The sequence below is a fragment of the Podarcis pityusensis genome, assembly GCF_964106645.2.
Source record: "Podarcis pityusensis genome assembly, chromosome: 1".
NCBI lineage: Eukaryota > Metazoa > Chordata > Lepidosauria > Squamata > Lacertidae > Podarcis > Podarcis pityusensis.
Genome location: NC_138028.1, coordinates 133,324,420 through 133,351,196, shown reverse-complemented (window position 1 = coordinate 133,351,196; position 26,777 = coordinate 133,324,420). Strand labels below are relative to the sequence as shown.

The 26,777-nt window shown below is 40.0% G+C and overlaps 1 protein-coding gene across 4 annotated transcripts in view; it reads right to left on the bottom strand.

Annotated features, from left to right (window-relative positions):
* Positions 1-26,777, bottom strand: part of AGAP1 (ArfGAP with GTPase domain, ankyrin repeat and PH domain 1) — a 320,069-nt gene that overhangs the window by 94,861 nt on the left and 198,431 nt on the right. For all 4 annotated transcript variants that reach the window (XM_081016056.1, XM_081016057.1, XM_081016058.1 and 1 more), the window contains one exon: positions 19,613-19,774. In XM_081016056.1, coding sequence (XP_080872182.1) covers positions 19,613-19,774 — 162 coding nt within the window. The remainder of the gene's footprint in view (positions 1-19,612; positions 19,775-26,777) is intronic.

The window sequence follows — 26,777 nt, the reverse complement described above, 5'->3', positions numbered from 1 at the left end:
AGCTGCCATGTTGGAGCCCACTAAGCTATATAGATCAGTGGTCTTGTTCAAATGGCTTTTACATTTTAAGCATATTATCATGTAGATATTTTAAACAGTGGAACAGTTACACAAACATTTTAAAGCAAGGTTCTCGACTCTGAACTCACTGAACTCTTACACCCCAATACTGGTTTGTTTTAGGCTTAGAGGATTAAATGGCATCAATTTCCTAAGCCAGAAAACACCACAAACACAGATCTCTGGAGCTATTTCCTTGACTGCAACATTTGAGGAAATGCACATGTGCTGCCAGAGACAACCTGCAAATTTTTTAGTGCAACTGATCACCCACTAGAATGGGCAAGGTGATTTTCAATTTAAAGTTGGATGGGCGATTCCCTGCAATGGGCTTCACTTTTACAGACAAAACCCTGAGTTGTGGGCAGCAGGAAGGGTGGGGCTAGCAGAGTACACAACAGTGGGGGCAGAACCCGAACCCGAACCCCCAGCTCCACTGTCCCTCCATACCCTCTTAATTTTTTTGAGAGAATTATGCCCTAATAGGGCATTCTTTAATTTGCACATGGAACCCTATACGTCTTGACACTAATCCTTGGAACAGTACAAGGGTGTGGGTGTGCATATTTCAATAAACTCCTAACAAAACTGCTCTCCTCACTCCCCAACTTGTCTCCAGATATTTACATAGCTACCAAGGCAGCACCTCTTTAAATTCCTCCTGCAGCCTCAAAGTTTGGAAGCTAGTGCCATCTTTCTACAATTCCCTCTAAAGAGCAAATGCATGGCTAATGAATAATCACTGCCAATAGGATACCTGCCCATGATCCTATTTGATATTTCTATCTTGCTTTTCTTCTACTGAACAGCACAGAAATAAAAATAACCAAGACAAAATCAAACACCACTATCAGATCCATCATAAAATCACGTGAACCACAAAAAGATGGGGCAATTTAAATTATGAATAGAACTTTAAAAAGCAGGCCTTACTCTTGTGTATCACCCAGGCCTAAATAATGGCTTAATTGTTAGCAAGGAAAATGTCTCCTTGAACAACTTCTGGTAAAGTGATACTAAAGCTACTTTATCTTCATAACTGGGAATGAGATTTAGCTTCTGTACCATTTTTATGAGTGTCTAATTTGTTAGAGGAAGTAAAGACCAAAACTACTATGGATTTAAACCAAGTAGAACCAAAGATGTTCCTCATCTCCGTTATCTATTCATCCTGAACTTTAGGATTTTGTTTCTGTTCATGTGAGATATAGTGTGGTGGTGGTGGTGGGGTTTACAGGAAAGACATTTAATATTTTCTGGTTCTCATGCAAGTATTCATAACCTTTACTACACGAACCCTGCTAAGAGATTCACATGCAGTGTGTCATTTCCTATCTTAGTGCAGGCTTTAGGTAGCAAGCCTATGATTATCAAGTTAAGTATCAATTCCAACCAATTATGGGGTCTGGCCACCACTTGACAAGAGAGATTTTCCTCCATTGGCAGGAAGCCCCCATCTCTCTGCTTCACCTGAGCTTTAATATTCAAAGATCTATTTGGACACAGCATCAGATTTAGTATGCAGGCTTCCTTCTACTTTTTGAAGTGTTGCATTCTGCAGGTAAGGGATGCATCGTGACCTTGCACCCCAAGCTCTGTGGTCAAAACAAGTAGGCAAACAATAACTACTAATTCTTAGTAAATAAAAAGGAAGATTCGCTATGGATAAGGAAAACAATTTACTAAATGCATATCTGGAAATGTTTTGTAGCTTGTAAATCTGACAATTAAACTTTAAGAAAGTAACACCACATACATACAACAAAGCTATTTTACCATAGAATCATAGTTGGAAGGGATGCCAAGGGTCATCTAGTCCAACCCCCTGCAATGCAGGAATCTCAGGTAAAGCATACATGAGAGATGGCCACCCAAGCTCTGCTTAAAAACCTCCAAGGAAGGAGAGTCCACCACCTCCAAAGGGAGTCTATTTCACTGCTTAACAGCTCTTAATGTCAGAAAGTCTTTCCATATGTTTAGTTGGAATCTCCTTTCTTGTAACTTGAATCCATTGGATCAAGTCCTAGCCTCCAGAGCAGGAAAAAAACAAGCTTACTCCATTTTCTATGTGACACATTTTTGCCCCCAGTTTGAATTTCTGCTAGAGTAAATACTGATTTAATGATTCCTGGTGAGTCTGGTTAAAGATTGGAATTTTTTGGATTGGAACTCACCATCCCTAGCTAACAGGACCAGTGGTCAGAGATGATGGGAATTGTAGTCCCAAACATCTGGAGGGCCAGAGTTTGCCTGTGCCTGTGTTAGAGGGCTGTTCCCTAGACCAGATGGCTGGGAGGTGGCCTTTTCTTGATGGGGTTACACTGCCTCTGAAGGAGCATGCACACCTTGCGGATACTCCTGGATCCTCTGCTGTTGCTCAGATGGCCTTGGTGGTGTGGAGTGCAACCTCTCCCCATATAAACAATCCCGGATTCTGCATTCATCATTGGAGGTCCTTCTTCATGAGCCTCTTCCACAAGAGGTCCAGAGGGTGGCAACACGAGAACTTGTCTTTTCTGTCGTGGCTCCCCATTTGTGGAATGCTCTCCCCAGGGAGGTTTGCCTGACACCTTCAATAGATATTTTTATGTGTCAGGCAAAAACGTTTTTCTTCAACCATGCTTTTGGCTGATTAATATCCTATAGCCTTTGGAATGTGTCTGTGGCACGGGGGATATTGTTTTGGTTTAATTATTTACTTGTGTTTTATTTTGTATTTTATTCTATGAACCGCTTGAGATCTTTTGAAGAAGGAATGTATATAAATGCAATAAATTAAATTAAAATTATAGATCATATACCCTGCAATAAATCTATTATGCATCATAGTGATTTCAGTGTTATTATCATATTCCATCAGCACAAAATAAAGATAGTCTTAACTCCAAAAGGGATTAATTTCAATATTCAAACTCTCCTCCCCATCCCTAATCCCTGTAACCTTCCCCAAAAGACTAACTCCTACACCTAGGGTTGAGAGTGGAATTGTCTGTCTCTTCCTTCGGGAGCCAAATGCTCATGCACTAAGCTGAAATTGGGGGACGAAAACATTAATCCCCTCCCCACAGAAGTAGAAAATGTTTTACATTGTTATATTGCAATCAAAAATAAAACAATAGCCTAATTATTGCCCGTTTTGGTTATAGAGCCTGTAGCTCCCTGTCAAACTTTTATAGCTGGTAGCTGAAGTGGGGCCTCAAGCAGAGAAGAAGCAATCTCTGTGTTGTTTTTGATGTTGTGGGTTTTTGGTTTTTTTAAAGGTGTCATCTTGTTTTTCCTGCCCTTCTACTCCACATTTGATGGCAGTCTCCTTCTTTGAGTTCTGTGTCTTCTTCTCCACTGCCTACTTCTCAGTTGTTTGTCTTTATTTGATTGCAGTCCCAGTTGATTTAATGTATTTTTAGCTTCCAGTTGTATGGGAGAAACTTTAGGCAGATTATGAGGCATTTGAATGGCTCACCCCATTGGTACCTTATTGGCTGCTACACACGAGTGCTGTGGTGTAAATGTCAAGTTCACGTCTGCATTGCAGCGTTTCTGTGGAGAGATCCTGGTAGACGTTTAAATTGAATTTTCTATTATGATTTTTTCCAATGTTCTAAAATTTTGAAATAAGTAATTTTTAATTATGTAGGAGCTAAGGTGAACAATAATGTTTCTTGGAGTAAAAGTTATAAAATTCTAGCTTTGGACGCATAATATTAGCCATATGTCAAGAAGACTGTCCTTCCTAGTGAAAGGCCTGTTGTTTAGTCGTTTAGTTGTGTCCGACTCTTCGTGACCCCATGGACCAGAGCACGCCAGGCACTCCTGTCTTCCACTGCCTCCCGCAGTTTGGTCGGACTCATGTTGGTAGCTTCGAGAACACTGTCCAACCATCTCGTCCTCTGTCGTCCCCTTCTCCTTGTGCCCTCCATCTTTCCCAACATCAGGGTCTTTTCCAGGGAGTCTTCACTTCTCATGAGGTGGGCAAAGTATTGGAGCCTCAGCTTCAGGATCTGTCCTTCCAGTGAGCACTCAGGGCTGATTTCCTTAAGAATGGAGAGGTTTGATCTTCTTGCAGTCCATGGGACTCTCAAGAGTCTCCTCCAGCACCATAATTCAAAAGCATCAATTCTTTGGCGATCAGCCTTCTTTACGGTCCAGCTCTCACTTCCATACATCACTACTGGGAAAACCATGGCTTTAACTATACGGACCTTTGCTGGTAAGGTGATGTCTCTGTTTTTTAAGGTGAAAGGCCTATGAAGACAATATTCAGGCCAAAATAAAATACTATCATCCTTAAACAACAACAGCAAAAGTCATAAAAATCACTCCAGTGAGGACTACTGCACTTCTAAAAGTGGTGTCAACTCAGACAGTGGTCTTTAATTTTTCACAAATGACAATATACAAATTGAAGAATGAAGGTATTTTACCATCTGTCTTATCTGTCAAAATCCAACAGTTTGAGTTATGAAGAACTATCTTGTAGTTAAAGTCAGACAAACAGACAGCTTATAAAAAAAGAGCAATGTAATGTTCTCAGATTTCTGGAGATAACAGTGTCAGACTCATCTTACTTTGTAAGTACTAAGTTTGGTGCTGTTTCAACTGCACAGCAACCTTTCACCTGAAAGGTCAGATCTCTCTTGGATGTGTTCATGAAGGCCAGATATAGAGAACATTCACAATCTCAAGGCTTAAGAAGCAATAATCACCTCGGTAAGAATAGTATCTCCTATGTTCAAGGAAGAGAAAGTGTAAGGAGAGCAAAAATGTTTTACTGCTCATATCTTGGTGATTAACCTGGAGCATACAAAATAAAACGACGGTATAGGACCAGTGTCTCTCACCATATTTTTATTCTTCAACATGATTTCATGGAATACATACAAATGCACAAGGCATTTGGTATCATGTGCTCTAAGCCACCATGTGCATGGTAAAAAAATCAAAAAATGTATGCACACTGATTTTTTTTATTTTTACATGCACCCCCTGCCCAAGTTGGGCAGCCAGCCAGGACCTTCTGAAGTGGTTCAGAGCTCAGCACTGGTGCCAGGACACCAGCAAAAGCTGTGCAAATGGGTTTGCTCTCTGCATCCCTCAACAGGTAACTTTGGAGTGCTGGGTTCCTGCAGTATTCAACATGGTTGTACACAGGGCCAGCCCATCCATGAGGCAAGGTGAGGCAACTGCTTCAGGCGGCAGGATTCAGTAGGGCAGCAGATCCTAATGAAGATTTTTCTTCCTACCTTGTTCCTGATGTAGATCTTCCCTCACCCCTTCTTTCCTTGAGGGGCAGGGAGATGCCATTCTGGGATCCTCCTCAGTGGCCAAATGTTTTGGGTCAGCCTTGGATGTATAGCAGGGAAGCAGAAGCAAGCCAGCGTGATTCCTTGTGATGTGTGGCTGCTGACTGGAGAGAAGCTGCCCAAGGCATTTAAAAAGTATTCATTGCCTTTACTCTCCAGGATTTTGAAGCTGGAAGTGGAGGCGAAGAACAGAGGCATGGGACTGGGTGATACTGGTTAAAGAAGACTGCACATGCAGAGAGGGACGGCCACACACCACCCAAAATGCTCCTGAACAGTGTAGAAAAGGTGTCAGTGGAAAATCAGTGTCAAGCCTCAGCATGGATCTGGTCAGGCGCACGTGGTCAGGTTTGAAACCTGAAGGAAGGGAGTTTGTGTCAGTCCAAGTGGGCTGGAAACAGGCACATTGTCAAAACTAAGGATGGATCAAATACTTATGAAGAGAGTGTCCTTATAGAAGAGACAAGCTGCACAGCTCAAGGAGCAATCCTTGAGGCCTTTATAGGGTTTTATATGAGCCAGTGTCATGTAGTAGTCAGAGGACTGGAAGAAGGCATGAGTGGAATTCTCTACAGGGGAAGAACACACTACAATTTTTTAAGTAGGTCGTACTTGTACTGTACCTGTACAACAACAATTACACTAGTGGCCAAACTTGTGGAAACCTTTTGGAAAATGTGTATTTCTGAGGTTTGATGGCTCATAACACCACTTTTCTTTGGAGTAATACCATAAAATTATATATGAATGGAAAGATATTTTAATGAAGAATGTAATGCAATGAAGTTTGTTCAGTTATATGTATTCTATCAAAAGTTACAGCCAAATAACCAGAAAGAGAAAGCACAACTTGCTTAGGTTGATATGCAGGAGCTTTCCTTCATCTGAATGTAGCCAATGAGCATGAGTGTTTAGAGAGCGAATCAGGTGTCATCTTGTTTTGGCAATGACCCAGTCAGGTCACAGTAGGATTCAGCTAGATGTTATGTACTGGAGCTGAGAGGAGGACATTAGTTATTGCTATCAAGCTGGTTGGTTTTTTGTGTTCTTTCAATTAGTGAGCTTGTAAAACGCAATAAAATTAAAGAAATGGTGCAGAGTTGACTGGGCACCCAGAAAGTGATGTAAAATAGTACTATTAAGTGAACAAGGCTACAGTATTGAAGAAATTAGAAGAAAAATCAGTGGAAACTTAAGCCAAGGTGGCATTTCTAAATTTTTGAAGAGGTATAAGGAGACTCAGTCACTACAAAATCAGACTGGTAAAGGAAGGAAAAGGTGTACAACAGCAAGTGATGATAGAAGAATTGAGAAACTGTGCCTACGTGACAGAAGAAAATCATCTGGGTGTATACAGGATAACATGGTGCAATGTACAGTGGTCCCTTGGGTTACAGACACTTCAGGTTACAGACTCCGCTAACCCAGAAATAGTACCTCGGATTAAGAACTTTGCTTCAGGATGAGAATGGTGGCAGCGGGAGGCCCCATTAGCTAAAGTGGTACCTCAGGTTAAGAACAGTTTCAGTTAAGAACGGACCTCCAGAATGAATTAAGTTCTTAACCCGAGGTACCGCTGTAATGTGAAGTTGAGCGCAAGGACTGTTCGGCGCAGACTGCAGGAATATAGTTTAAATGCTACAATTCCAAGGAAAAAGCCATTGTTATCTCTCAAACAAAGGTTGAAAAGATTAAACTGAGCTAAAACCCATGTGCACTGGACTAATGGGAGAGTGTTATTTGGAGCGATGAGACCAAAATCTCCTTGCTTGGTAGTGATGGCATGAAATACGTGAGGAGAAGAAAATTTAAAATTCACAGCATGCTGTTCGTTGAAGGAAAACTATATGAAAATGATGTGTAGATGGTATTCAACACCAATAAAATTAGCAAAGATGTATCTTACTGCTTCTAATGTATGTTGGAAAGGTAAAGAAAAAGAAGGCACATTCTAACATATGTGGTGGACGTGCAAGGTAACAAAAGCTTTCTGGGAAATATATAATGGGTGGGGAAAAAATGTTTAAAATAACATTTGTGAAAGAAACCAGAGGTTTTTTTGTTAGGCATTTTAGGTGCAGAGATCCCAAAACAGCAGAAAAGACTATTTATGTATGCGACGATAGCAGCATGAATACTATTGGCCCAGAGATGGAAAGAAGACAAAATTCCAACCAGAGAAGAATGGCTGATGAAGATGATGGAGTATGCCAAAATTGACCGGGAGAATCAGAGACCAGAATGAGAAGAAGTTTAGGAAAGAATAGGGAAAATTTATAGTTTATTTAAGAGAACATTGTAAACATTTGGCTGGATTAGAGTAATACTTGTAAAAGACAAAATATAATGGAAAAGTTAATAATAGATATAATAAATTGGAAAAAATAGAGTAAGTTGAATAAAAAGGGATTGACAACGAAAACCAGAGAAGTGTGGGGGGAAGTTAAGGGATTCGCAGAATCCTAAATGTGAAAGTGATTGATATGGAAATTTGTTATGTAAAATTTAATAAAAAATAGTTATATAAAAAGTGAAATATCCAAGGAGAAGCCGTGAAACACCCAGTTAGTGTTATGATCTGAGGTTGTATGACAGCAAAAGGTGTGGGCAGAATTTGTGTCATTAACAGGAATGTAAATGCCCCAAAATACATAGCCCAGACCTTAACCCAATCAAAAGTCAGCAGCGACCCAGCAATAAAACCCAAAAGTAGAGGCAATAATTCAGTCTTGGTTTCACAATATTACAGCTGCAGAACTAAAAAACTTGGTTCACTCCATGGGAAGGCTAAAGGTTACCCAACTAAGTATTAACTGACATGGTGAGAATTTTTGTATATCTCATTTTTTCTTTGCGTTCCACGTTTCTTCTTTATGAATGTTGTTGTAATAAAAAAATCCTTCATAAAAATTATTGCATTACATTCTTCATTAAATTATCTTTCCATTGATATATAATTTTAGGGCATTACTCCCAAAAAAAGTCATGTTATGAGCCATCAAACCTTGGAAATAATTTTTTTCCAAAAGGATTCCACAATTTTGGCCACTAGTGTATGCATGTATTAGACAGACATGCTTGTAACACTCATGCAGGAAGCGTGACAGAGTTTAGGAATATAATCCGAGTAAATTACTATCATATCCAAATATATGGTAGAGTCACATTGACCCCTTCTGGTTTCTAAGAATTTGGCATAAACCATCAGTTTAGTACAGTATTCAGTTATTTCTTCAAAACAAAAAAGTTTGAGCATTTATAAACATATGAAAACAGTCTTGCTTCTTAATCTTTTTTTTCTACTCTAGAGAGGAGCAAAAAATTCCGAACAGGAGTACTCCACCATTTTGCACAAATTGTTGCAAGCAGAATCAACACAGGCAAAACCTACTCCTGCTTCTTAATTGTGCTCAAACCCAAACCCTCCTCCATGACAATGCCTGCTTGGGGAAAGATAGAGGTGAGCTTTTGGAGGCGAGATGCTCTCAAAAGCTGCACTGCGTAAAGCTGCTACTGGGGAACAAATGCTCCACAACCAGTTCTTCTAACCTCCCAGACTAGCTTGATTTCTTCATCCACATGGTTGCATACCACACTGTTCTGGTGAAGTTTAAAAAGAAGGAAACCACACATGATGTGGTTATTCTTCATACCAGTGCTGCAAGTTGAGATGCCAATAAGGTAAAAAACACATCTTATAACCCTTCTGCCACTGAGATTCCTCATTGCCGGGGCTTCAGTTGAGGTTCCTGCATTGCAGGGGGTTGGACTAGATGACCCTTGGGACCCCTTCCAACTCTATGATTCTACACTGTTTCTGCTTTTTAGCATTTATTTCAAGATATCTAGACTGCCCTTCATCCAAACAGATTTCAAGCTGGTGTACAAAGGATATAAATAAGCCAATTCATCAACAAAACATCAACATTCATAATGGAATGTCAAAAATGAGAGACAGCTATAATATTGTAAAACAATCATGCAGACTAAATATGTCTGTTTAAATGCCCTGTAAAATAAAACCTGGCACCAAAGATATTGTACGGTTGGGGCCTAATGCCGTTTGAGGAGGGCAATCCAGAGTCAGGGCACCACCACATTAACATCATGGAAGCACAGCGTAAGGTGTGACAAGAGACAGGGGAGTAATGCACGCAAGTTTCCATTTTAAGCCTACTTAATTTGCACTTCCAGAAACAATGTGTGAACTACAATGGAGCACTATATGAACTAAAACACAGCTACCCTTCAAAATTCACGTTTCTCCAAATTTACAATGCAATTTTCTAACGAAATGTGTACAAAATTGAGGAAAGTGCACAAAATGCATGTATTAGCAAAGAAGCCATAAAAATTTGCTTGCAAAAATGTGTTAAAATCTACAATTAGGACACATATGCACTAAAATATTGATAAATTCTTAATGAAAATTTACAAACCGTTGTGGAAATGTGGAGAATGGAACTTAGGAGTGGAAAAACGAGACGCCAAAGATTAACTGATTTGTCCATCTCAAGATGTGACCAAGTGGAAATAGCAATCAAGCAGCTCAGATATGAACATGCTGCTACATTCATTTTCATTCTGAATGGTAAATGTAAACATGTGGGGGAGATCAGTTTAAGATTGGCGCTGCTGGGGAGCAGGGCCTAGAAGAAACAATGCCTAGGAAGAGAGGGGTATTCCAAAAGCCAAAGGCATTTGGTTCAAGCAATCACACTGATGCAGGAACAACAATGGTAATCAACGTATTTCCAGAGGCCAAGTGACCCTACTGCTGCACGGGAGTGTGAAGTTAAAGATAAACTTCACAGCAAATGATTAAAACAGAAGTGCATGCCACCAAATCAGATACAACATGACCTATCAGCCAATAGTTATTGCAGAGATAATTGTTCCAAATCAATCAATAACACCAAGTCACTTCATCACCGACTACAGAAACCACTTTCTTGCACGGGGCTTATAAGCCCATGTCCATGGTCTCACTGCCACCATTAGAGTGATAAACAGTTTAAACTGCACCAGGGTCTGATGTGTAGATCAACTGAGGCCCCATAAAGAATCTGCACAAGAGATTCTTCGACAGGGATTTACTACCTCCAGATTTTATTCTCTCGCTGCTAAGATTACTTCTGTCAAACACTGAGAAGAGAGAAGTAAACAGAAAAGGGATTTTTCATGCTGTATTGTTCCGAAACAGTTTTAGAAAGGAATTCAAAGCTTAATGTGCTATTGGATTAAGCTATGCTAAGGAGCACCTGGCACTGAACTAAAAGGGGACCCAGTTGCATGATTTTCTCACTACGAAGCGCCCAGCAATTTGAATCATGCAACGAAACTGTCTAGATATTCTCTGAGGACAGTCACAGACTTCATGTTACTAGTGCCAAATTATATTAGACATTTAATTTTAAACCTTGGGTACTTAAATGTAAAACCTTACAACTGTAATAGTCATAAAGCAGTGGGGCATTCCATTTCTTAGAATGAATTTTTCTACACCCCCCCCTTTAATTTAACCAGCACCTCCTGTTTTGTAGCTCTACTCTCTATAAAGTAATTTATCTAATTAGGGGATGGTCACAGTTGCTCAAAAGGCGGAAGCTGCAGGGAACCAAAGATCTTGATAGGAAAACCTTGAAAACTTATCCAGAGCTACCAAAATTCAATTTAATATGAAAAAGTGTAGAGAAATAATGAATCCCAATATGTGTTTTTGCCTAAAATAAAACCATGTGGCAGGCACGCTCTCCAGCATATTGGCATTTGAACTGAAAAAGATACTTAGCTTCTGCAGCTTACACATAAAAACCTTTTATTGAGCATAGGTGAAAAGGCTGAAATTAAAAAGATTCTTTCATTCGTCAACAAAATGGGCACAACCATGAGATCAATTAAAAAATGACATGGATGGAACTATTGGTTACCTCCTTATGACCTTCCCACCCAGTCAGACCCTAACACATTCCCATCCTGTGAAACAATCCTAGAAGCTAAAATTGTCTACAGAAATGTGATCTTAGTATTGCTTTGAATAGTCCGGCCTTCACCAATATGGTGCCCTCCAGTTGGGTTTGTCTGTAACTCTCATTGGCCCCAGTCAGCATGGCCAGGGCACTGGGCACCACAGATTCCACTGGCATGTCCCAAAGCAATACGGAGCCTACCATTTGCACACTTTGTCACTGATGGGGAGTGCAACCTTGTCCAGAACAGGCTGATCACCAGGGCCCTGGATCTAGAGGCCACTAACCAACTGTATTCCTGCCTGCCTTGTCTGGGCTGAGGTTCTGTTTTTCCCCCCTCATCCATTTACATCCACGTTGAAGGTTTTCAAGGGAAAGCAAAAACCAAAGAGAAATGCATATAGCCCAAGCTCAAAAACCAAATGCTAGAAAATGAAATTTATCAAATTTTATAACCACCAAAATTTAAAAACCAATAGACTGGTACATGGAAAATAAAAAAGGGAATGTTTATATATGGTAAACATCAAGGTATAGCATGTTTCAATCAAACATAGGTCTTCTTCGGTGGTATAACAAAGTCAAACACAAGTTACTTCTGCAAATAGGCTGATAATCTTAGAACTCAGTTTCATGTGAGACAATACCTTCTGTAAATTCTGAAAGGGGGCATGTATAAAGCCATTTATAGGGACAGAGGGCAGCTGTTGCAACCTAAGACTCTGCAGAGAACACCAGAGAAGATGGTGGTTTCATTAACATATGTTGGTTACACAAGAAAGATCCAGGATGTAATTCACAAACATTGACATTTGCTCAGAAAGATACCTATATATCAGGGTGACCCCTTGCTTGCATAAAACTGCAAACAGAACCTAAGAGATGTGCTGGTTCCTAGCTCATGCAGGTCTAAGGCATTGCCTTTGGACAGAATATTAGAAGGGGAAGAGGTGAACAGTAAGAATGCAATCCTAAACACAATTACACACAAGAAGACAGTAAATAGCTACTATCAAGTAAACATGTTTGCAGTTGTGTGCACAAATACATCAAGGACAGGCCCCATTGAACAACAAACATAACAGGACTGAGCAATAATGTTAAATTAAAAATTCTTTCTTTCTTTTTTAACCAAACACCTAACAACTGTATCAATGTTGGTGTAAGTACAGAAGTTTACACTACAACTCTGTATGCACTTACTTTACATTTTTTAAAAAAGAATAATACTTTATTTAGAATTCAACAATAAAAAAGGAAAAAACTCAGTAATTGCTACATCAATTCATTAAATCAACCAATTTTAAATATATAAATAGTAATTGAAAAATTACACATCACTTTTAACTTACTGAAATTTTCATATTACACTTTTATCTCTTTATCTCTTTCTTAACAGATCAAAGAGAGAAAGACCAAGAAAGGAGGCACAAAAAAGAAAAAGGAAGAGGAAGAAGAAGGGGGGGGGGTAGAGGAAAAGAAAAACAAAACAAAACAAATAAACACATTTGACTTCCGATTAGACTCATTGTGTTATTATTTCTACTATTTTTTCACACACAGTTCCAAATTATTGTATTGCTTTCTTTGTTTTTGTCAGTTATCAAAAGACACTATATTTGTTGTTTTACAAGGATCATTCTATTTCTGCCAGGAGATATTTGTTATTGTAATGTTTTTCCAGATACTCTTTAAAGATTTTCCATTCTTTCTGTACTTTCTGTTTTGGATAACCTCTAATTCTCCCTGTCTTCATGGCCATCTGTAAATATTCTATCATTTGGACCTGCCACTCATTTATTGTAGTTGTTTTGTCACTTTTCCAGTTTCTTGCAATTAAGATCCTGGCTGCTACTGTTGTGTACATAAAAAGTGATCTAATTTCTTTTTTGATTTCTGGTGACATAATTCCCAGGAGGAAGGTTTCAGGTTTTTTCTTAAATGAAAACTTACATATTTTATTAAATAAAATAATAATAAAAAAATTCATTGTAGATGTTATTCCAAAATTCTTTAATGGCTGTGCATTCCCACCACATGTGCATATATGACCCTATACCATCTTTACACCTCAAGCAAATTGGTGGTCTGTTTTTTATACATCTTTGCGAGTTCTTCTTTATTTTTACTTCTGTGGTATTTGGAATTTCGTGCTGTATTAAATACTGCTCTATTTCATCTATGTTCTGTATCTCTTATATAAATTTTCATAATATTTCACAAAGCTCTGAATTATCATTTGTGGGTCTTCTAATACTTTTACTTCTATCTTCAATCTGTTGATTAATTTTTTGTTCCGCCTTTTTTTCAACTGCCAAGCTAGGAGCTTGCTTGGTTTATTGGCAAATTCAAAATTGCATTGTTTCCAAGTTCTTAAATTCCATTCCATTTCTTGTTCTATCATAGTTGTGTAATCTGATTGTAATAATCTAATTTCTTGTTTTACCTACCTTTTCATTCTTTGGGTCCTTGTTAAGTTCTTTTTCTTTCTTATTTAATTCTTCTAATAGTTTTACCTTTTTTCCTTCTCTTTTCTTCCTAGAAATAGAGTTTTGCTGAATAAAGTAGCCCCTGATCACTACCTTACCTGTGTCCAAGACCACATTTCTGTCTATACCTTTATCCCAATTGAATTCAAAAAAATTCTCTATCGTGTGTGTTTTTTGCTCCTTGTATTTTATTTCCATCGTTTAATAAGGATTCATTTAGTCTCCATCTTTTTCTTCCAGTTTTCCCAATTCCTTTTAAACTTAGAAATACTGGTTTGTGGTCCGATATAGTATTTGGTAGAATCTGTGTCTTATCTATTCTCCCAAGTAGCTCTTTAGATAGCCAAACAGCAACTATTCTACTGGCGGATTTATTTGGTTCTGAAAAATAAGTATAATCCCTTTCTGTTAGATGTTTAAATCTCCATGCGTCTTTTATGTCCATATTTTCTACCAATTCAAAAAAACCTGCATGGCAGTTTTCCTTCTTTCCCTCCTCTCTTTCCTGGTGTCCACCTCAGGGTTTGTTACCCCATTTAAATCTCCCATGAGGATCATTTTTCCTTCTGTGTATTCCTGCAACCTTTTTTCTAAGTCTTTGAATAATTCTGCTTTCTTTTCATTGGGATATATTCCAACTAGGATAATTACTTCCCCTTGGTTTTTAATTCTAATTATTGTTATTCTTCCATTAGAGTCTTTGTATAACAATTCTAGTTCAAGGCTTGGTTTAACATAAATTACTATTCCTCTTTTTTTAACTTGATCTGAGGAGATAAATGCGGATCATAACTTTGGATTTATCAAGGCTCTTCTATGATTTTTATTTACGTGTTTCTCGTAAACATATGATATCAAGTCTTTTTTCATCAATATATGTTCTATCTTATGTCTCTTTTTCTTTTCATTTAATCCATTTACATTCCATGATAGTAATGTTAGATTCATATTTTATTCGTTAAAACAAAGTGATTACAATAAGAATTTTTTTGTGTGCAGCAAGTTTTTGGGAGCTTTTATTCACTTTCAGAGTTTTGCTCCGGAACCACAGATTTGGGGCTGGAGTCACCATCTGTTCTTCGTCTTTCTCCTCCCAACTCCTTCCAATATTTCCTCCAGAAAATATTGGCATCCTCGATTGTTTCTATTTTTCTCCTTTTCCCTTTAACACTGAAGGAAATTCCTTCCGGAAATCCCACTTAAAGAATATAGATTTCGCTTTGAGCGCTTTGGTTAGAAACTGGAATTTATCTCTTTTTTTTAATAGACGGGGCAGGATTTCTTTTAAGATTACAGTTTCATTTCCATCGATTTTAATTTTTTTTCTTTTGCCTCTTATTTGTAGAATTTGATTTTTTAGTTTGTTCGAAGTGAACGTAATTAAACAATCTCCTAGCCATTTATTTACCTTAGCTTTTTTTGAATTTACTCTAAATACATTCTCGGTATTTTTTATTTCCTCTTCTTCCATGTCTAACCAAGTGGCCAGTTCATTAATAATTGTTGTTTGTACGTTTTCCTCTGGGATTTCTGGGACCCCTCGTAGCCTGAGAGTTTTTTCTCTAGTCTTCATTTGTAAAATAGCAATTGCGTCCCATGTTGCCTCTTCGGTTATTTTGAATTCTTCATTTTCCTTTTTAGTCCTTTCCCATTCTTTCTCATTCTCTCTAAATTCTTTTGAAGTTTGTGCATAGATTTTGTTAGTTCATTATTTTTCCTGTGAGATCATTTACCTGTTTTTTCAATTCTGCAATCGATTTTGTATTTTCCTCAATTTCCCCTCCATCCTGTCTAATTTATCATTGATTCCTTTAACCTTCTCACTCAACTCTGTCCTTAATTCTCCTATGTCATTTTTCAGACTCCAAATTAATTCTTTTAAATCCATCTCAGAATCCAATCCAGAGTTCCTCCTTCCGTGTTGATTGTGCGAAGAAGGTTTTCTTGATGAGGACATATTTACCCTTATTCTTCTGTTTTCAATTTGAATGTTTTATTATTTCGATATTTCTATACTTTTTTGGGGGGGGAGAGGGTTGGGGTTAGGGTTAGGATTTAAAAAGAAGAAAAGAGGGGGGATTGAGTATTTCTTAATTCAAAATTTCCTTTTTGAGTTAGGTACCTTAATTTCAAAGGTATTCCTTAATTCGTTATTTCCTTATTGCCACCTTCTTAATACCTTTTAACATTCTTAAATTATGGAGGTTTGTAGTTAAGATATTTCTCTTAATGCGTCTTAATAATTATTTCCCCTTCATCACAGTCCACCCAATCTTTTTTCAAATTATCGGAATTAAAAAATCCAATCAAAGTTATTTCAAATTAACAGGATTAATAATTGAGCTAAAAAAAAATTTACACTTATGGACACTTAATTATAATATAATCAATTCTATTCCGTCCCCCAGTAAATTATATAATTCACTTTAATATTCCCCAATCCCAATTCCCACACAGATTTGATCTCTTTTACTGGTATTTTATGAATTCATCACATTTTAAATCTCTTTTTTTCTATTGCCCTCTAAATTCCTATCCAAAAATAACATAAATTCATTATATACAATATAAACAGTTGTCACCTTCCTTGTAACCAATTTATCTTATTATTGTTATCCCTTTATGTTATTACCACTTAGTTCATTTAGTTGGTTTTTTTGTTGTCTTCACATTTAGGCTATTCACATTTAGTTCCTCTTATTCTTTTGTTACTGCTGCTCAGTCTCATTTAAAGCCTTTGTTTCTCTCTCTATCTCTCCTTTCTTTTCCTTTTTCCTTTCTTTTTTATTGGTTGCAATTATATACTCCACCACTTGGTGTCAATATTTTCTCTTTTCCAGTTCAACGAAAGGCTCTTTTCCTTCTTGTTTCTTCTGAGTCGCCTCTTTTATTAAGTCTCCTTCTGTGGTTTCCGGTTTCTTCATTTAGTCCTTTAAGCAGCCCATCCCTCCTCTGAACCACGCCACGCCATCATTGCCAGAGGAACAGGTCCAAAAGCCAACAAGCAAATGCCCACACAAAGTAATCAAAATAGAACACAAACGAACCAGTGGGTTCCTTTCCTTTCTTGTTGTCTCTTTTGTGGCAACTGCTGGTTTCCTTTTAATATTTAAATCCATTCAAGTATTTCTTTCAGTCAGTATGCCACTCTTTGTTTTGATCTTGCCTTTGTAAAATAAAGTCCTTTAAGGCAGATTTTTTCCCTTTCACTCATTTTCGTTGCTGAGCCTTGCGTTAAGCAGCTGTGTTAGAGTTCAATTACAATGAGAATAAACTCAGTTTATATTCCCTGTTGGTTTCTTTCAGCTGTTTACATAAATCATCTAATTGGCTTTGCATTGTTCAACTCTTCTTAAGGCTTCTCTATTTCAAATTATTCGCCTTAGCTATCACACCCCCTTTGCGTATTTCACTCTAATTTTTAGCTTTTTCTTTCCTTCTATTTTGGAGGATTGTTTTCAATAGCCAATTAGAGTTCTAAATTGAAGTCTGGAAATGTTTACCGCCGGCTGCGCCGTTTCGGGTCTGAGGCTTCTTGTTGCGGGGAGGTCCTCGCCTTGCGCCGGGGCTCCCCCCTCAATTCCTTGACGACGGAGAAAGGAAAATCCCTCTTTGATGCTGCTGGAACCACTTCAACTAAGGGTCACCCCTTGAGCTTTTTTGGGGGGGTCGCGTAGCCTCCACATCACCCCAAAACCCCCAACAACCACTGCTCTTGCCCCAGAGAGCCCACAGAGCGCACCCGTCCTGGTCGTGGTAAAAACAGGAAGTCCGTATGCACTTACTTTACAAGTCAAATTTAATTTAATCAGGCTTATCTTCTGAGGAGATATGTATAAGTGTGAATTGCTGCAATATTTTTTTTGGGGGGGTGGGGTATGGTAGTTTATTTCAATTAATTGCTGTTGACTTCAAGGTGTCCAATCATGCAGTGGGGTAGGAGAACTGAACATAATGCCAATATACTTCACATCTGGTGACCCATGCGCCCCTTTGGTTTCAGATAGTAAAAGGTAAAGGGACCCCTGACCGTTAGGTCCAGTCGTGGCTAACTCTGGGGTTGCGGTGCTCATCTCGCTTTATTGGCCGAGGGAGCCAATACAGCTTCCAGGTCATGTGGCCAGCATGACTAAGCCGCTTCTGGCGAACCAGAGCAGCGCACAGAAACGCCGTTTACCTTCCCGCCGGAGCGGTACCTATTTATCTACTTGCACTTTGACGTGCTTTTGAACTGCTAGGTTGGCAGGAGCAGGGACCGAGCAACGGGAGCTCACCCTGTCGCGGGGATTCGAACCGCCGACCTTCTGATCGGCAAGTCCTAGGCTCTGTGGTTTAACCCACAGCGCCACCCATAGTACAAGAGTAGACAAGTCTAAAAAGCCCAGGACACAAATTTCCACGGCGCTCTAGTGGCTAGTTTGGTCAGAATCAAGTACAGTGGTACCTCGGGTTACAGACACTTCAGCTTACAGATTCCGCTAACCCAGAAGTAGTACCTCGGGTTAAGAACTTTGCTTCAGGATGAGAACAGAAATTGTGCGGTGGTGGTGCAGCAGCAGCAGCAGCAGGAGGCCCCATTAGCTAAAGTGGTACCTCAGGTTAAGAACAGTTTCAGGTTAAGAATGGACCTCCAGAACAAATTAAGTTCTTAACCCGAGGTACCACTGTACAGTCATACCTTGGACGTTGAATGGAATCCATTCCGGAAGTCCGTCTGACTTCCAAAATATTTGAAAACCAAAGCACGGCTTCTGCAGCCAATTGGAAGCCCCGTCAGATGTTCGGCTTCCAAAAATAGTTCACAAACTGGAACAGTCACATCCTGGTTTGCGATGTTCGGGAGCTAAAACATTTGAGAACTAAGCTGTTTGACTTCCGAGGTACGACTGTATACACTTCCAGCGTTAACACTAAATATATTACTTCTGGTAAATGAGCCCCCATAGCCACTAGAGCTGTTAAAATTTGTGTCCCAGGCTTTTTAGACTTGTCTACCTATGTACTACCTGAAACTCAAAGGGTGCATTGGTTGCCAGATGTGATTCCCACCCCCCAGCTCTCCTAATCCACTAATGTGCAGAAATAGGCCCTGTGGTACAACTCTCCTGGCAATATGTGCATGGCACCTTTCAAGAAAAATCCCACCCCTCTTCCATAGGGCAGAGAAGTGTGTAAATTGGCTGTGTTTCCGTAGACTAATGGAGTGTAAAGCAGGAGTGGGGAGAAACTTAATCTGGCTACAGGGGCCAGTCATCTGTCAATCACCTGACATCACACAACATCAGGTGATTAAACTTTGACCCCGTACCATGCAAAGGAAGAATCAAGTGCACCTTTCTTCCTTTGCAGCCCCAGCTATAATTCAAGTTCTGGCTGCAAAGGAAGACTATTTGCAGCTGTGGCTCAGGAAAATTCTTCCTTTGCAGCTGGAGCCACAGGCCGAATTCAAGCTGTGGCTGCAAAGGAAAAATTGGAAGTGTGCTCTAAGTGTGCTCCATTTCCAACAGCAATTCAAAAAGTGCTGAAATCGACCAGCATCCTTGTTGGTTTGGCTTCATGGTTTTACTTTGTCCCATGCCTGTTGTGATAGAAGATGGGTTTGGTTTGGGAATGACAAAGAGACTTGGCAAGTCTAATGAGGCCATGGGCCAAAGCTTGCACTGCTGGTGCAAAGATCCTTGTCATCACACTCATTCTGAATAACATGCTTTACCATGATTCTTATCTCTCTGTGGAGAGCATTTTATGAATCTATATAAAACTGTTAAAATAAAAAATTCTCCCACTGTCTTACCACTACTAATGCCTGAGTTTGCAGCAACTGCCACCTCACTCCACTGGTCGGCACTGGAGACTGAATAGGAACGCTGATGCATCCCATCAGGGCGACTGTTGAAGGAAACCAGACTGATGCCGCTTGCCATCTGAGACACAGAAGTACTAGTAGTCACATTTCCTAGAAACAAAAGGATTGAAAGTTACTAAAAGTGAAAAACAAATTTTACATTCAGGATAACAGAAAGTGGGAACAAAGAAACAATAATCTTTGACATAATGCTCATTGATGTTGTCATTATTAGGTATCTTCCAAAGTCCCCCTTACAGAGAGAGTCACACATGGCCTCGCTAGTAAAATCTCTCTGTATATTCCCTTTGTTTTAAATCAAGTTGGGAATTAAAGTAAGAACCTGCATTTGGCTATGATGAAAACTCCAAACCAGAGTTTATGAGAGAAGGCAATAATGATAAATCTGGAAGCCTCAAATGTCAGTCTCAAAGTTGTTTTTAAATGATAAATACATGCTAAGTGATTGTATAATTCACTTGAAATGTTTGAAATCATTATTTTATTAGAGAGAGTTATCCAAGTCATGCTACTGCAGAGAGTTAGAATTAGGCAATTTACTCTTCTCTGTCTTCATCGAAGATTGGGTTGTAAGAAATTTTGAAGACAGGAGAACAGCAGTGGTACACCAGTGATTAGTGATAACAGTGAACAACTCTTCTCATTGTGACACTTTTGTGGGTGAGCTGAGAGTTTGTTTGAACCTTGGGTGAGAGGGAGTGTCAGAAGGATAATGAATTGATATTGATTTATATATGTGTCATGGACTGGTTGGATGCAGAGGAATGGTGGGAGGGACCAGCTAGGGAACCTTCAAGGGAGGACAATATATTAGTAATTCTGAATTAATATAACATTTTAATATGTAACTGTGTATTTTTGCTGTCCGTTGTTGTTTTGGTTTCCTGTAAACCGCTTAGAGATATTTTTATAATATTAAGCAGTATAGAAATAAAATAAAATAAACTGAATGGAAGTGGGCCATGGCCTGGTTCCCATGTTCCACTAAGTCAAATGATAGCTTAGAATGAACATGGAGGTTTCCAGAGAATGGCTCACAGATGCTTTGCTCCTCCCCAGCCCTTTTTGCTGCCATGCTGCATAGCTGGGTTGGCTGAACCAACGCTCGCGGTCAAGCTATTTCCATGAGCTACAATCAAGCTACTAGTTTGAGATTAGTCTGGAGAGCTTTTAACCACGAGCCCATATTCAGACAACTGCAAAGCTAAAGCTAAACATGCTTAGCTCAATGAGGCAGCAAAAGGGAACAGAGAGGGGGCTGCTAAGCCAAGTTATGCCTTAGCACGAGATGTGAACCAAGCCTATATAATCTTGTGATTTCTGTATGTTGGTACAGAAAAAGAAGGGTAAAGCTAAATTAACAGTGGCTATGGCAGCTTGCAAGGGAGCAGATGAAAAAAGAAGGGACTCTATTGAACTCAGGCCACTCACCTCTCTCTCTCTCCCGCTCTCTCTCTCTCTCTCACACACACACACACACACACACACAGTTAACGTCTCACATTAAAATTACAGACTTCCCAATATGGCTTGCCCTGCATAGGACAAACCTTATTCCTGTTACTACTATGTAAAGCTCCCAAATTTATATTTTAAACATTTTGACTCAGTCAAAAATACCAGCTATGCTATTATACTCACAGCACTGTAATGTGTTAATGGTAACTGCTGCTTCTATCACATATTCATCACAAAGCTCTTGCAAAGTAGTCCTCCAGGAAGCAAGGTCCCACTCTCAACTTCAATAAGGATTTTTTAACATGACCATATTTAACATATTTATGCAATACTCATGCAACACGATACTGAAAAATGTCCAAGAACATAACAGATTGGCCAGCCAGAGCATGAATTCAGTCACTTATTAGGATTCTGCATCTCATGAGAGAGATCTTATTGTGAAGAGGTTCTTGTAAAGCTTTAACGTCAAAATCTTACATGCAAGGGCTAGCAGCACTTCAGCATCTGCCTCACTTTCAGTTTATTAGAATTAACATAAAATACATGGTCAACTACCTGGTTTATTCAGAGTTCTGAAAGACTGCCTCTACAAATGTATCATATACGCATCATCTGGCTGCTTTAGTTGATTAGCAGGGGGCAGTTAAATTACTATGCTAATCCATGTATTCTCAGCACTGGTTCCTTGATATGGATATGTGTATATGCTTACTGAGAAACCTTGATTAGTTCAAGCTTCAGTGTGTCAAAAGCTCCAGATTCTTTCCAAAGAATAATTTTAGCTGTATTCACATCTGTAAAATGTAGGAGCTGATTTGAAAATGTACTTACCTCTAACATATGCTATTTTTCTTTAACTATTTGCATTTCAAAGTGACTATTGCATTTATATATGAATGACTACCAGTATGTTGCCAAAAATGGGCTCAAATGAGCAAGGATGATGCTGGTTTTCTATTGAAGAACAATGTTTTTCATCTTCTGTAACATCACAAAGGAAAAAAACCCTTCAGTTATAGGAACCTTTATTACATTTAAAATACTCAACTGATATTCTAAAATATTTTACTATGGGGAAAAATTATCCAAAACATTCTTCTACAATGGTAAGAAACAATGGCTGACATCAACATTACAATCCAAGATAACTTAATTCCTGGTATAAAGAGTACGAACACCATATTTTTGACAGCAAATAAATTATCATGTATAAGATACATATTAGGAGCAGAATTTATATTTTATTAATTAAGGAAGGGCAAACAACAGATGGTGTAAATTACAGTGGAACCTTGGTTCTCGAATGCTTTGGTACTTGAACATTTCGGCTCCTGAACTCCAAGACTTGGAAGTAAGTGTTCCGGTTTTTGAACGCTTTTTGGAAGCCAAATGTCCAATCTGGTTGTCAGCTATTGTTTCCAGGACGCCTGCCCTACGCCAATTGGAAGCCGTGCCTTGGTTTTTGAACGTTTCAGAAGTCGAACAGACTTCCGGAACGGATTAAGTCCAAGAACCAACGTACCACTGTACTTTGTTTATACAACCATTCAGCAATGGTTTTAGGGCAGTTTACAAAACCTACCGTAGTTTTTCTTATCTTTCCTTTGTAGTATGCAGCCCTCACAGCTGAACTACAGATTACACTGGAGCAGCAGAGTCTCATTCTGCTTGCAAATGTATTGAAGCAGGGTGGGGGGACTGGAGGGGGGCAGATATGCCTTCCCCTGTGGGGAGAGAGAAGAGGGAGATTTTAAGCAGCAAAATGACCTGAGAGGGAATGGCGAAGCAGCCTCTGCCAATAATTAATGCTCCAATCAAGACTGCAGCCTTCCATGGCTGTTTTTCTTTTAAAACAACCACACATAAAAGGACAAGGACACACAACTGTATGCAATGTATAGTTTTGCCTAGAACAGGGTTGCCTAACCTATGGCTCTCTCTACAGTTTGCTGGGTTCTATCTCACATCTGTCCTCGCAGGGACGATGGAGCTGTAGTCCCACAGTACCTGGAGGGCCAGAAGCTAGTTGCATAACTTAGCTGCGTGACTTAGAGCAAAACAAGATGAGCACAATCTGGCCCAAATTAAGGAAGATTGAGTCCCATTCAAATCAACAGAAGTGCACGTAACTAAATTCCTCCCATTTAAATCAATGGGTCCTGCCCCCTCTTAACATCCTAGTGCATATTTTGGAGGTACATTGCTAGATATATTTTTGGGTCAGTGTTACTACTTATTCAATATATGGGAAGGAATATATGGAAAGTACCGCTCAGGCGGGAAGATAAACAGCGTTTCCATGCACTGCTCTGGTTCGCCAGAAGCGGCTTTGTCATGCTGGCCACATGACCCGGAAGATGTACGCTGGCTCCCTTGGCCAATAAAGCGAGATGAGCGCCGCAACCCCAGAGTCAGACACGACTGGACCTAATGGTCAGGGGTCCCTTTACCTTTACTAATATTCAATACTTGTATCCTATTCAGAAGTTATTGGTGTTATTTATGTAGGCTAATTCTCCAGTTAACATAGGGATACACCCACCCATAACCACCCTTGCAAGTCCTTTCTAATATGTTTTATTAGCAATTTATTTTTCTGGGTGGTCCTGCCACTTGACAGCTGGCCAATAAGCTTTCAAAGATTTGTAGAGCTGGAAGGGATTCCAAGCGTCATCTAGTTCAACCCCCAGCAAAGCAGAATTCTCAACTAACGCATGCATGACAGATGGTCGTCCACCCTCTGCTCCAAGGAAGGAGGGACCACCACTTCCCAAGGGAGCCCGTTCCACTATCAAACAGATTCACCATCAGGAAGATGTTGAGTCAGAATCTCCTTTCTTGTAGCATGAAGCCATTGGTTTGGATCCTAGCCGCTGGAGCAGGAGACAACAAGCTTGCTCCATCTTCCATGTAACATCCCATTAGATATTTGAAGATGGCTAGCATATCTCCTCTCGGTTTTCTCTTTTCCAGGCTAAATATACCCAGCTCCTTCAACCGTTCCTCATAAGGCTTGGTTTCTAGACCCTTGATCCTCTTGGCTGCCCTCCTCTGCACACACTCCAGTTTGTCAACATCCTCCTTAAATTGTGGTGCCCAGAACTGCACACAGTACTCCAGGTGTGGTGTGGTCTGACCAAGGCAGAATAGAGTGGGACTATGACTTCCCTTGATCTGGACACTATACCTCTGTTGATGCAACCTAGAATAGCATTAACTTTTTTTTGCTGTTGCATCACACTGTTGACTCATGTTAAGCTTGTGGTCTGCTAGGACCCCACAATCTTTAAAAATGTACAGACTAGCTCTGGGTTTCAACTCCACAGAGTGAAATTCTAAATTATTATTCTTCAGGAGTTTTTTCCCCTTTTCTTTATAGAGTCTTTAATATTCAATATAGATTCACAATTCCTCTAATAAAGGAAAAACACAGAGTGGTTCCATATATCTAGGGTGCTCCAGAAGCAATTGCAAATCTTATTTCAAAAGTGTAGGCTCTATAAAGAGGGGAAAAAACTCCTGAAGAGGAAGAATTTGTGTATAAAATGAAATATAAAAGTTAAGGAGCATAATGGCATAAGATAAAACAGAACATAAAAATCTAAGCAGAAAACACAAATAGAGTATGTATCTGAATTTAGGAAGCCAGAGTAATCATTAAGATGGACAAATGATTTTGCGTGCAGGACAGTAGGTTCCCATATTTCATTAACTGAAGAAAACATGGTTTGACATTTTAGCAATACAGTGGGTACCTCAGGTTACATATGCTTCAGGTTACAGACTCCGCTAATCCAGAAATAGTGCTTCAGGTTAAGAACTTTGCTTTAGGATGAGAACAGAAATCGGGCTCTGGCAGCGCAGCAGCAGCGGGAGGCCCCATTAGCTAAAGTGGTGCTTCAGGTTAAGAACAGTTTCAGGTTACTGTATTTTTTGCCCTATAGGACGCACCGGCCCATAGGACGCACGTAGATTTTTTTTTGGGGGGGGGGAGAATAAAGGGGAAAAATTATTTCCCCCCCACCTAGGCGCGGGGCTGGGGCGGGGGAAGCCCGAGCTTCCCCCGACCCCAGCCCCCAGAACGGGAGCCAGAGCGATGCTGAAGCTGAGCGCAGCTTCGGCATCGCTCTGGGAGCTTGTGCAACCTTCGGGAGCCCGGCGTGGCTTCGCACCGGGCTCCGGAGGGTTGCGCGGAGCTGCGCAGAGCCCGGGAGCGCAGGCAGCTCTGTGCAACCTTCGGGAGCCCGGCGTGGCTCCCTAGGGCTCCCTAGGGCTGCGCAGAGCTTTCTGAAGCCTGGAGAGGGAGAGGAGTCGGTGCGCACCGACCCCTATTGCTCACCAGGCTTCAGCAAAAGCCTGTATTCGCCCCATAGGACGCACACACATTTCCCCTTCATTTTTGGAGGGGAAAAAGTGCGTCCTATAGGGTGAAAAATACGGTAAGTATGGACCTCTGGAACGAATTAAGTACTTAACCTGAGGTACCACTGTACTGGCCATGTTTGCACAAACAAATCCTGCCTTGACATGCCAGAATATACAGTAGTCCCTTGGGTCCTGCTTTATTCCTCCTTTGGTACAAGCAGGAAAACAAAAAAGGAAGCTGGTGTTAGCCATAGCTTCTTCCTGTTACGTGCAAACCAGGAATGATTTCAAAACAAGCCAGGACTCAGATGCTGCCTGGAGAACAGTTTGCCTTCCCTTCATCCACACAAGTGAATATGAAGGATAATTGCAGGAAGCTTGTTCTTAAGTCTTTCTTGTTCCATCGACCCATCTTTCACCAAGTTTAGCAGCATGATTGTCTTAAAAATAGAGCAAAAGGGTCTACTGAAACAGTTATAGTAGTTCGAGACAGTGGGTAACCCTATATTGTGCTGACTTAGAGAAAGTTATGCAGTACAAGCAATACATTGGGCGACAACCTAAGCACAAGTGGAGAGAGACTGAATGGATATGGTCCAATCATAGGCTACAGCTCATAGAAGTGTCTACAACAGGCTGATGACAAAACAAATACTTGAATCTGTGCAGCAATGCTATTCCAAGTATAGAGGAGACTGCTTCCTCTATGCCCCATAGAATAATAATGCTGAGTTCTCAGAGTCTGTTGTCTGTCAGGTATCTCAAATATAAGGTAAAGGTAAATGACCCCTGGACAGTTAAGTCCAGTCAAAGGCGACTGTGGGGTGCGGTGCTCATCTCGCTTCAGGCCGAGGGAGCCAGAATTTGTCCACAGACAGTTTTCCGGGTCATGTGGCCAGCATGTGGCGCAACGGGACACTGTGATGAGTGCCAGAATGCATGAAAACGCTATTTAGCTCCCCACCACAGCAGTACCTATTTATCTACTTGCACTGGCATGCTTTCAAGCTGCTAGGTTGGCAGAAGCTGAAACAGAGCAATGGGAGCTCACTCCGTCACACGGATTCAAACCACCGACCTCCTGATCGGCAAGCCCAAGAGGCTCAGTGGTTTAGTTGAGAAACCACATTGGGAGCAAAATTTTAACACGGTGCATTCAGGGGGCAGGGGAGATGGGACAACACATTATATCCTAAAAATTTATTTACTGGTTGGACAATGATATCCTTTTTTGTTTTGGAAAGGTGTGCAGATGTGGCTGCACCCA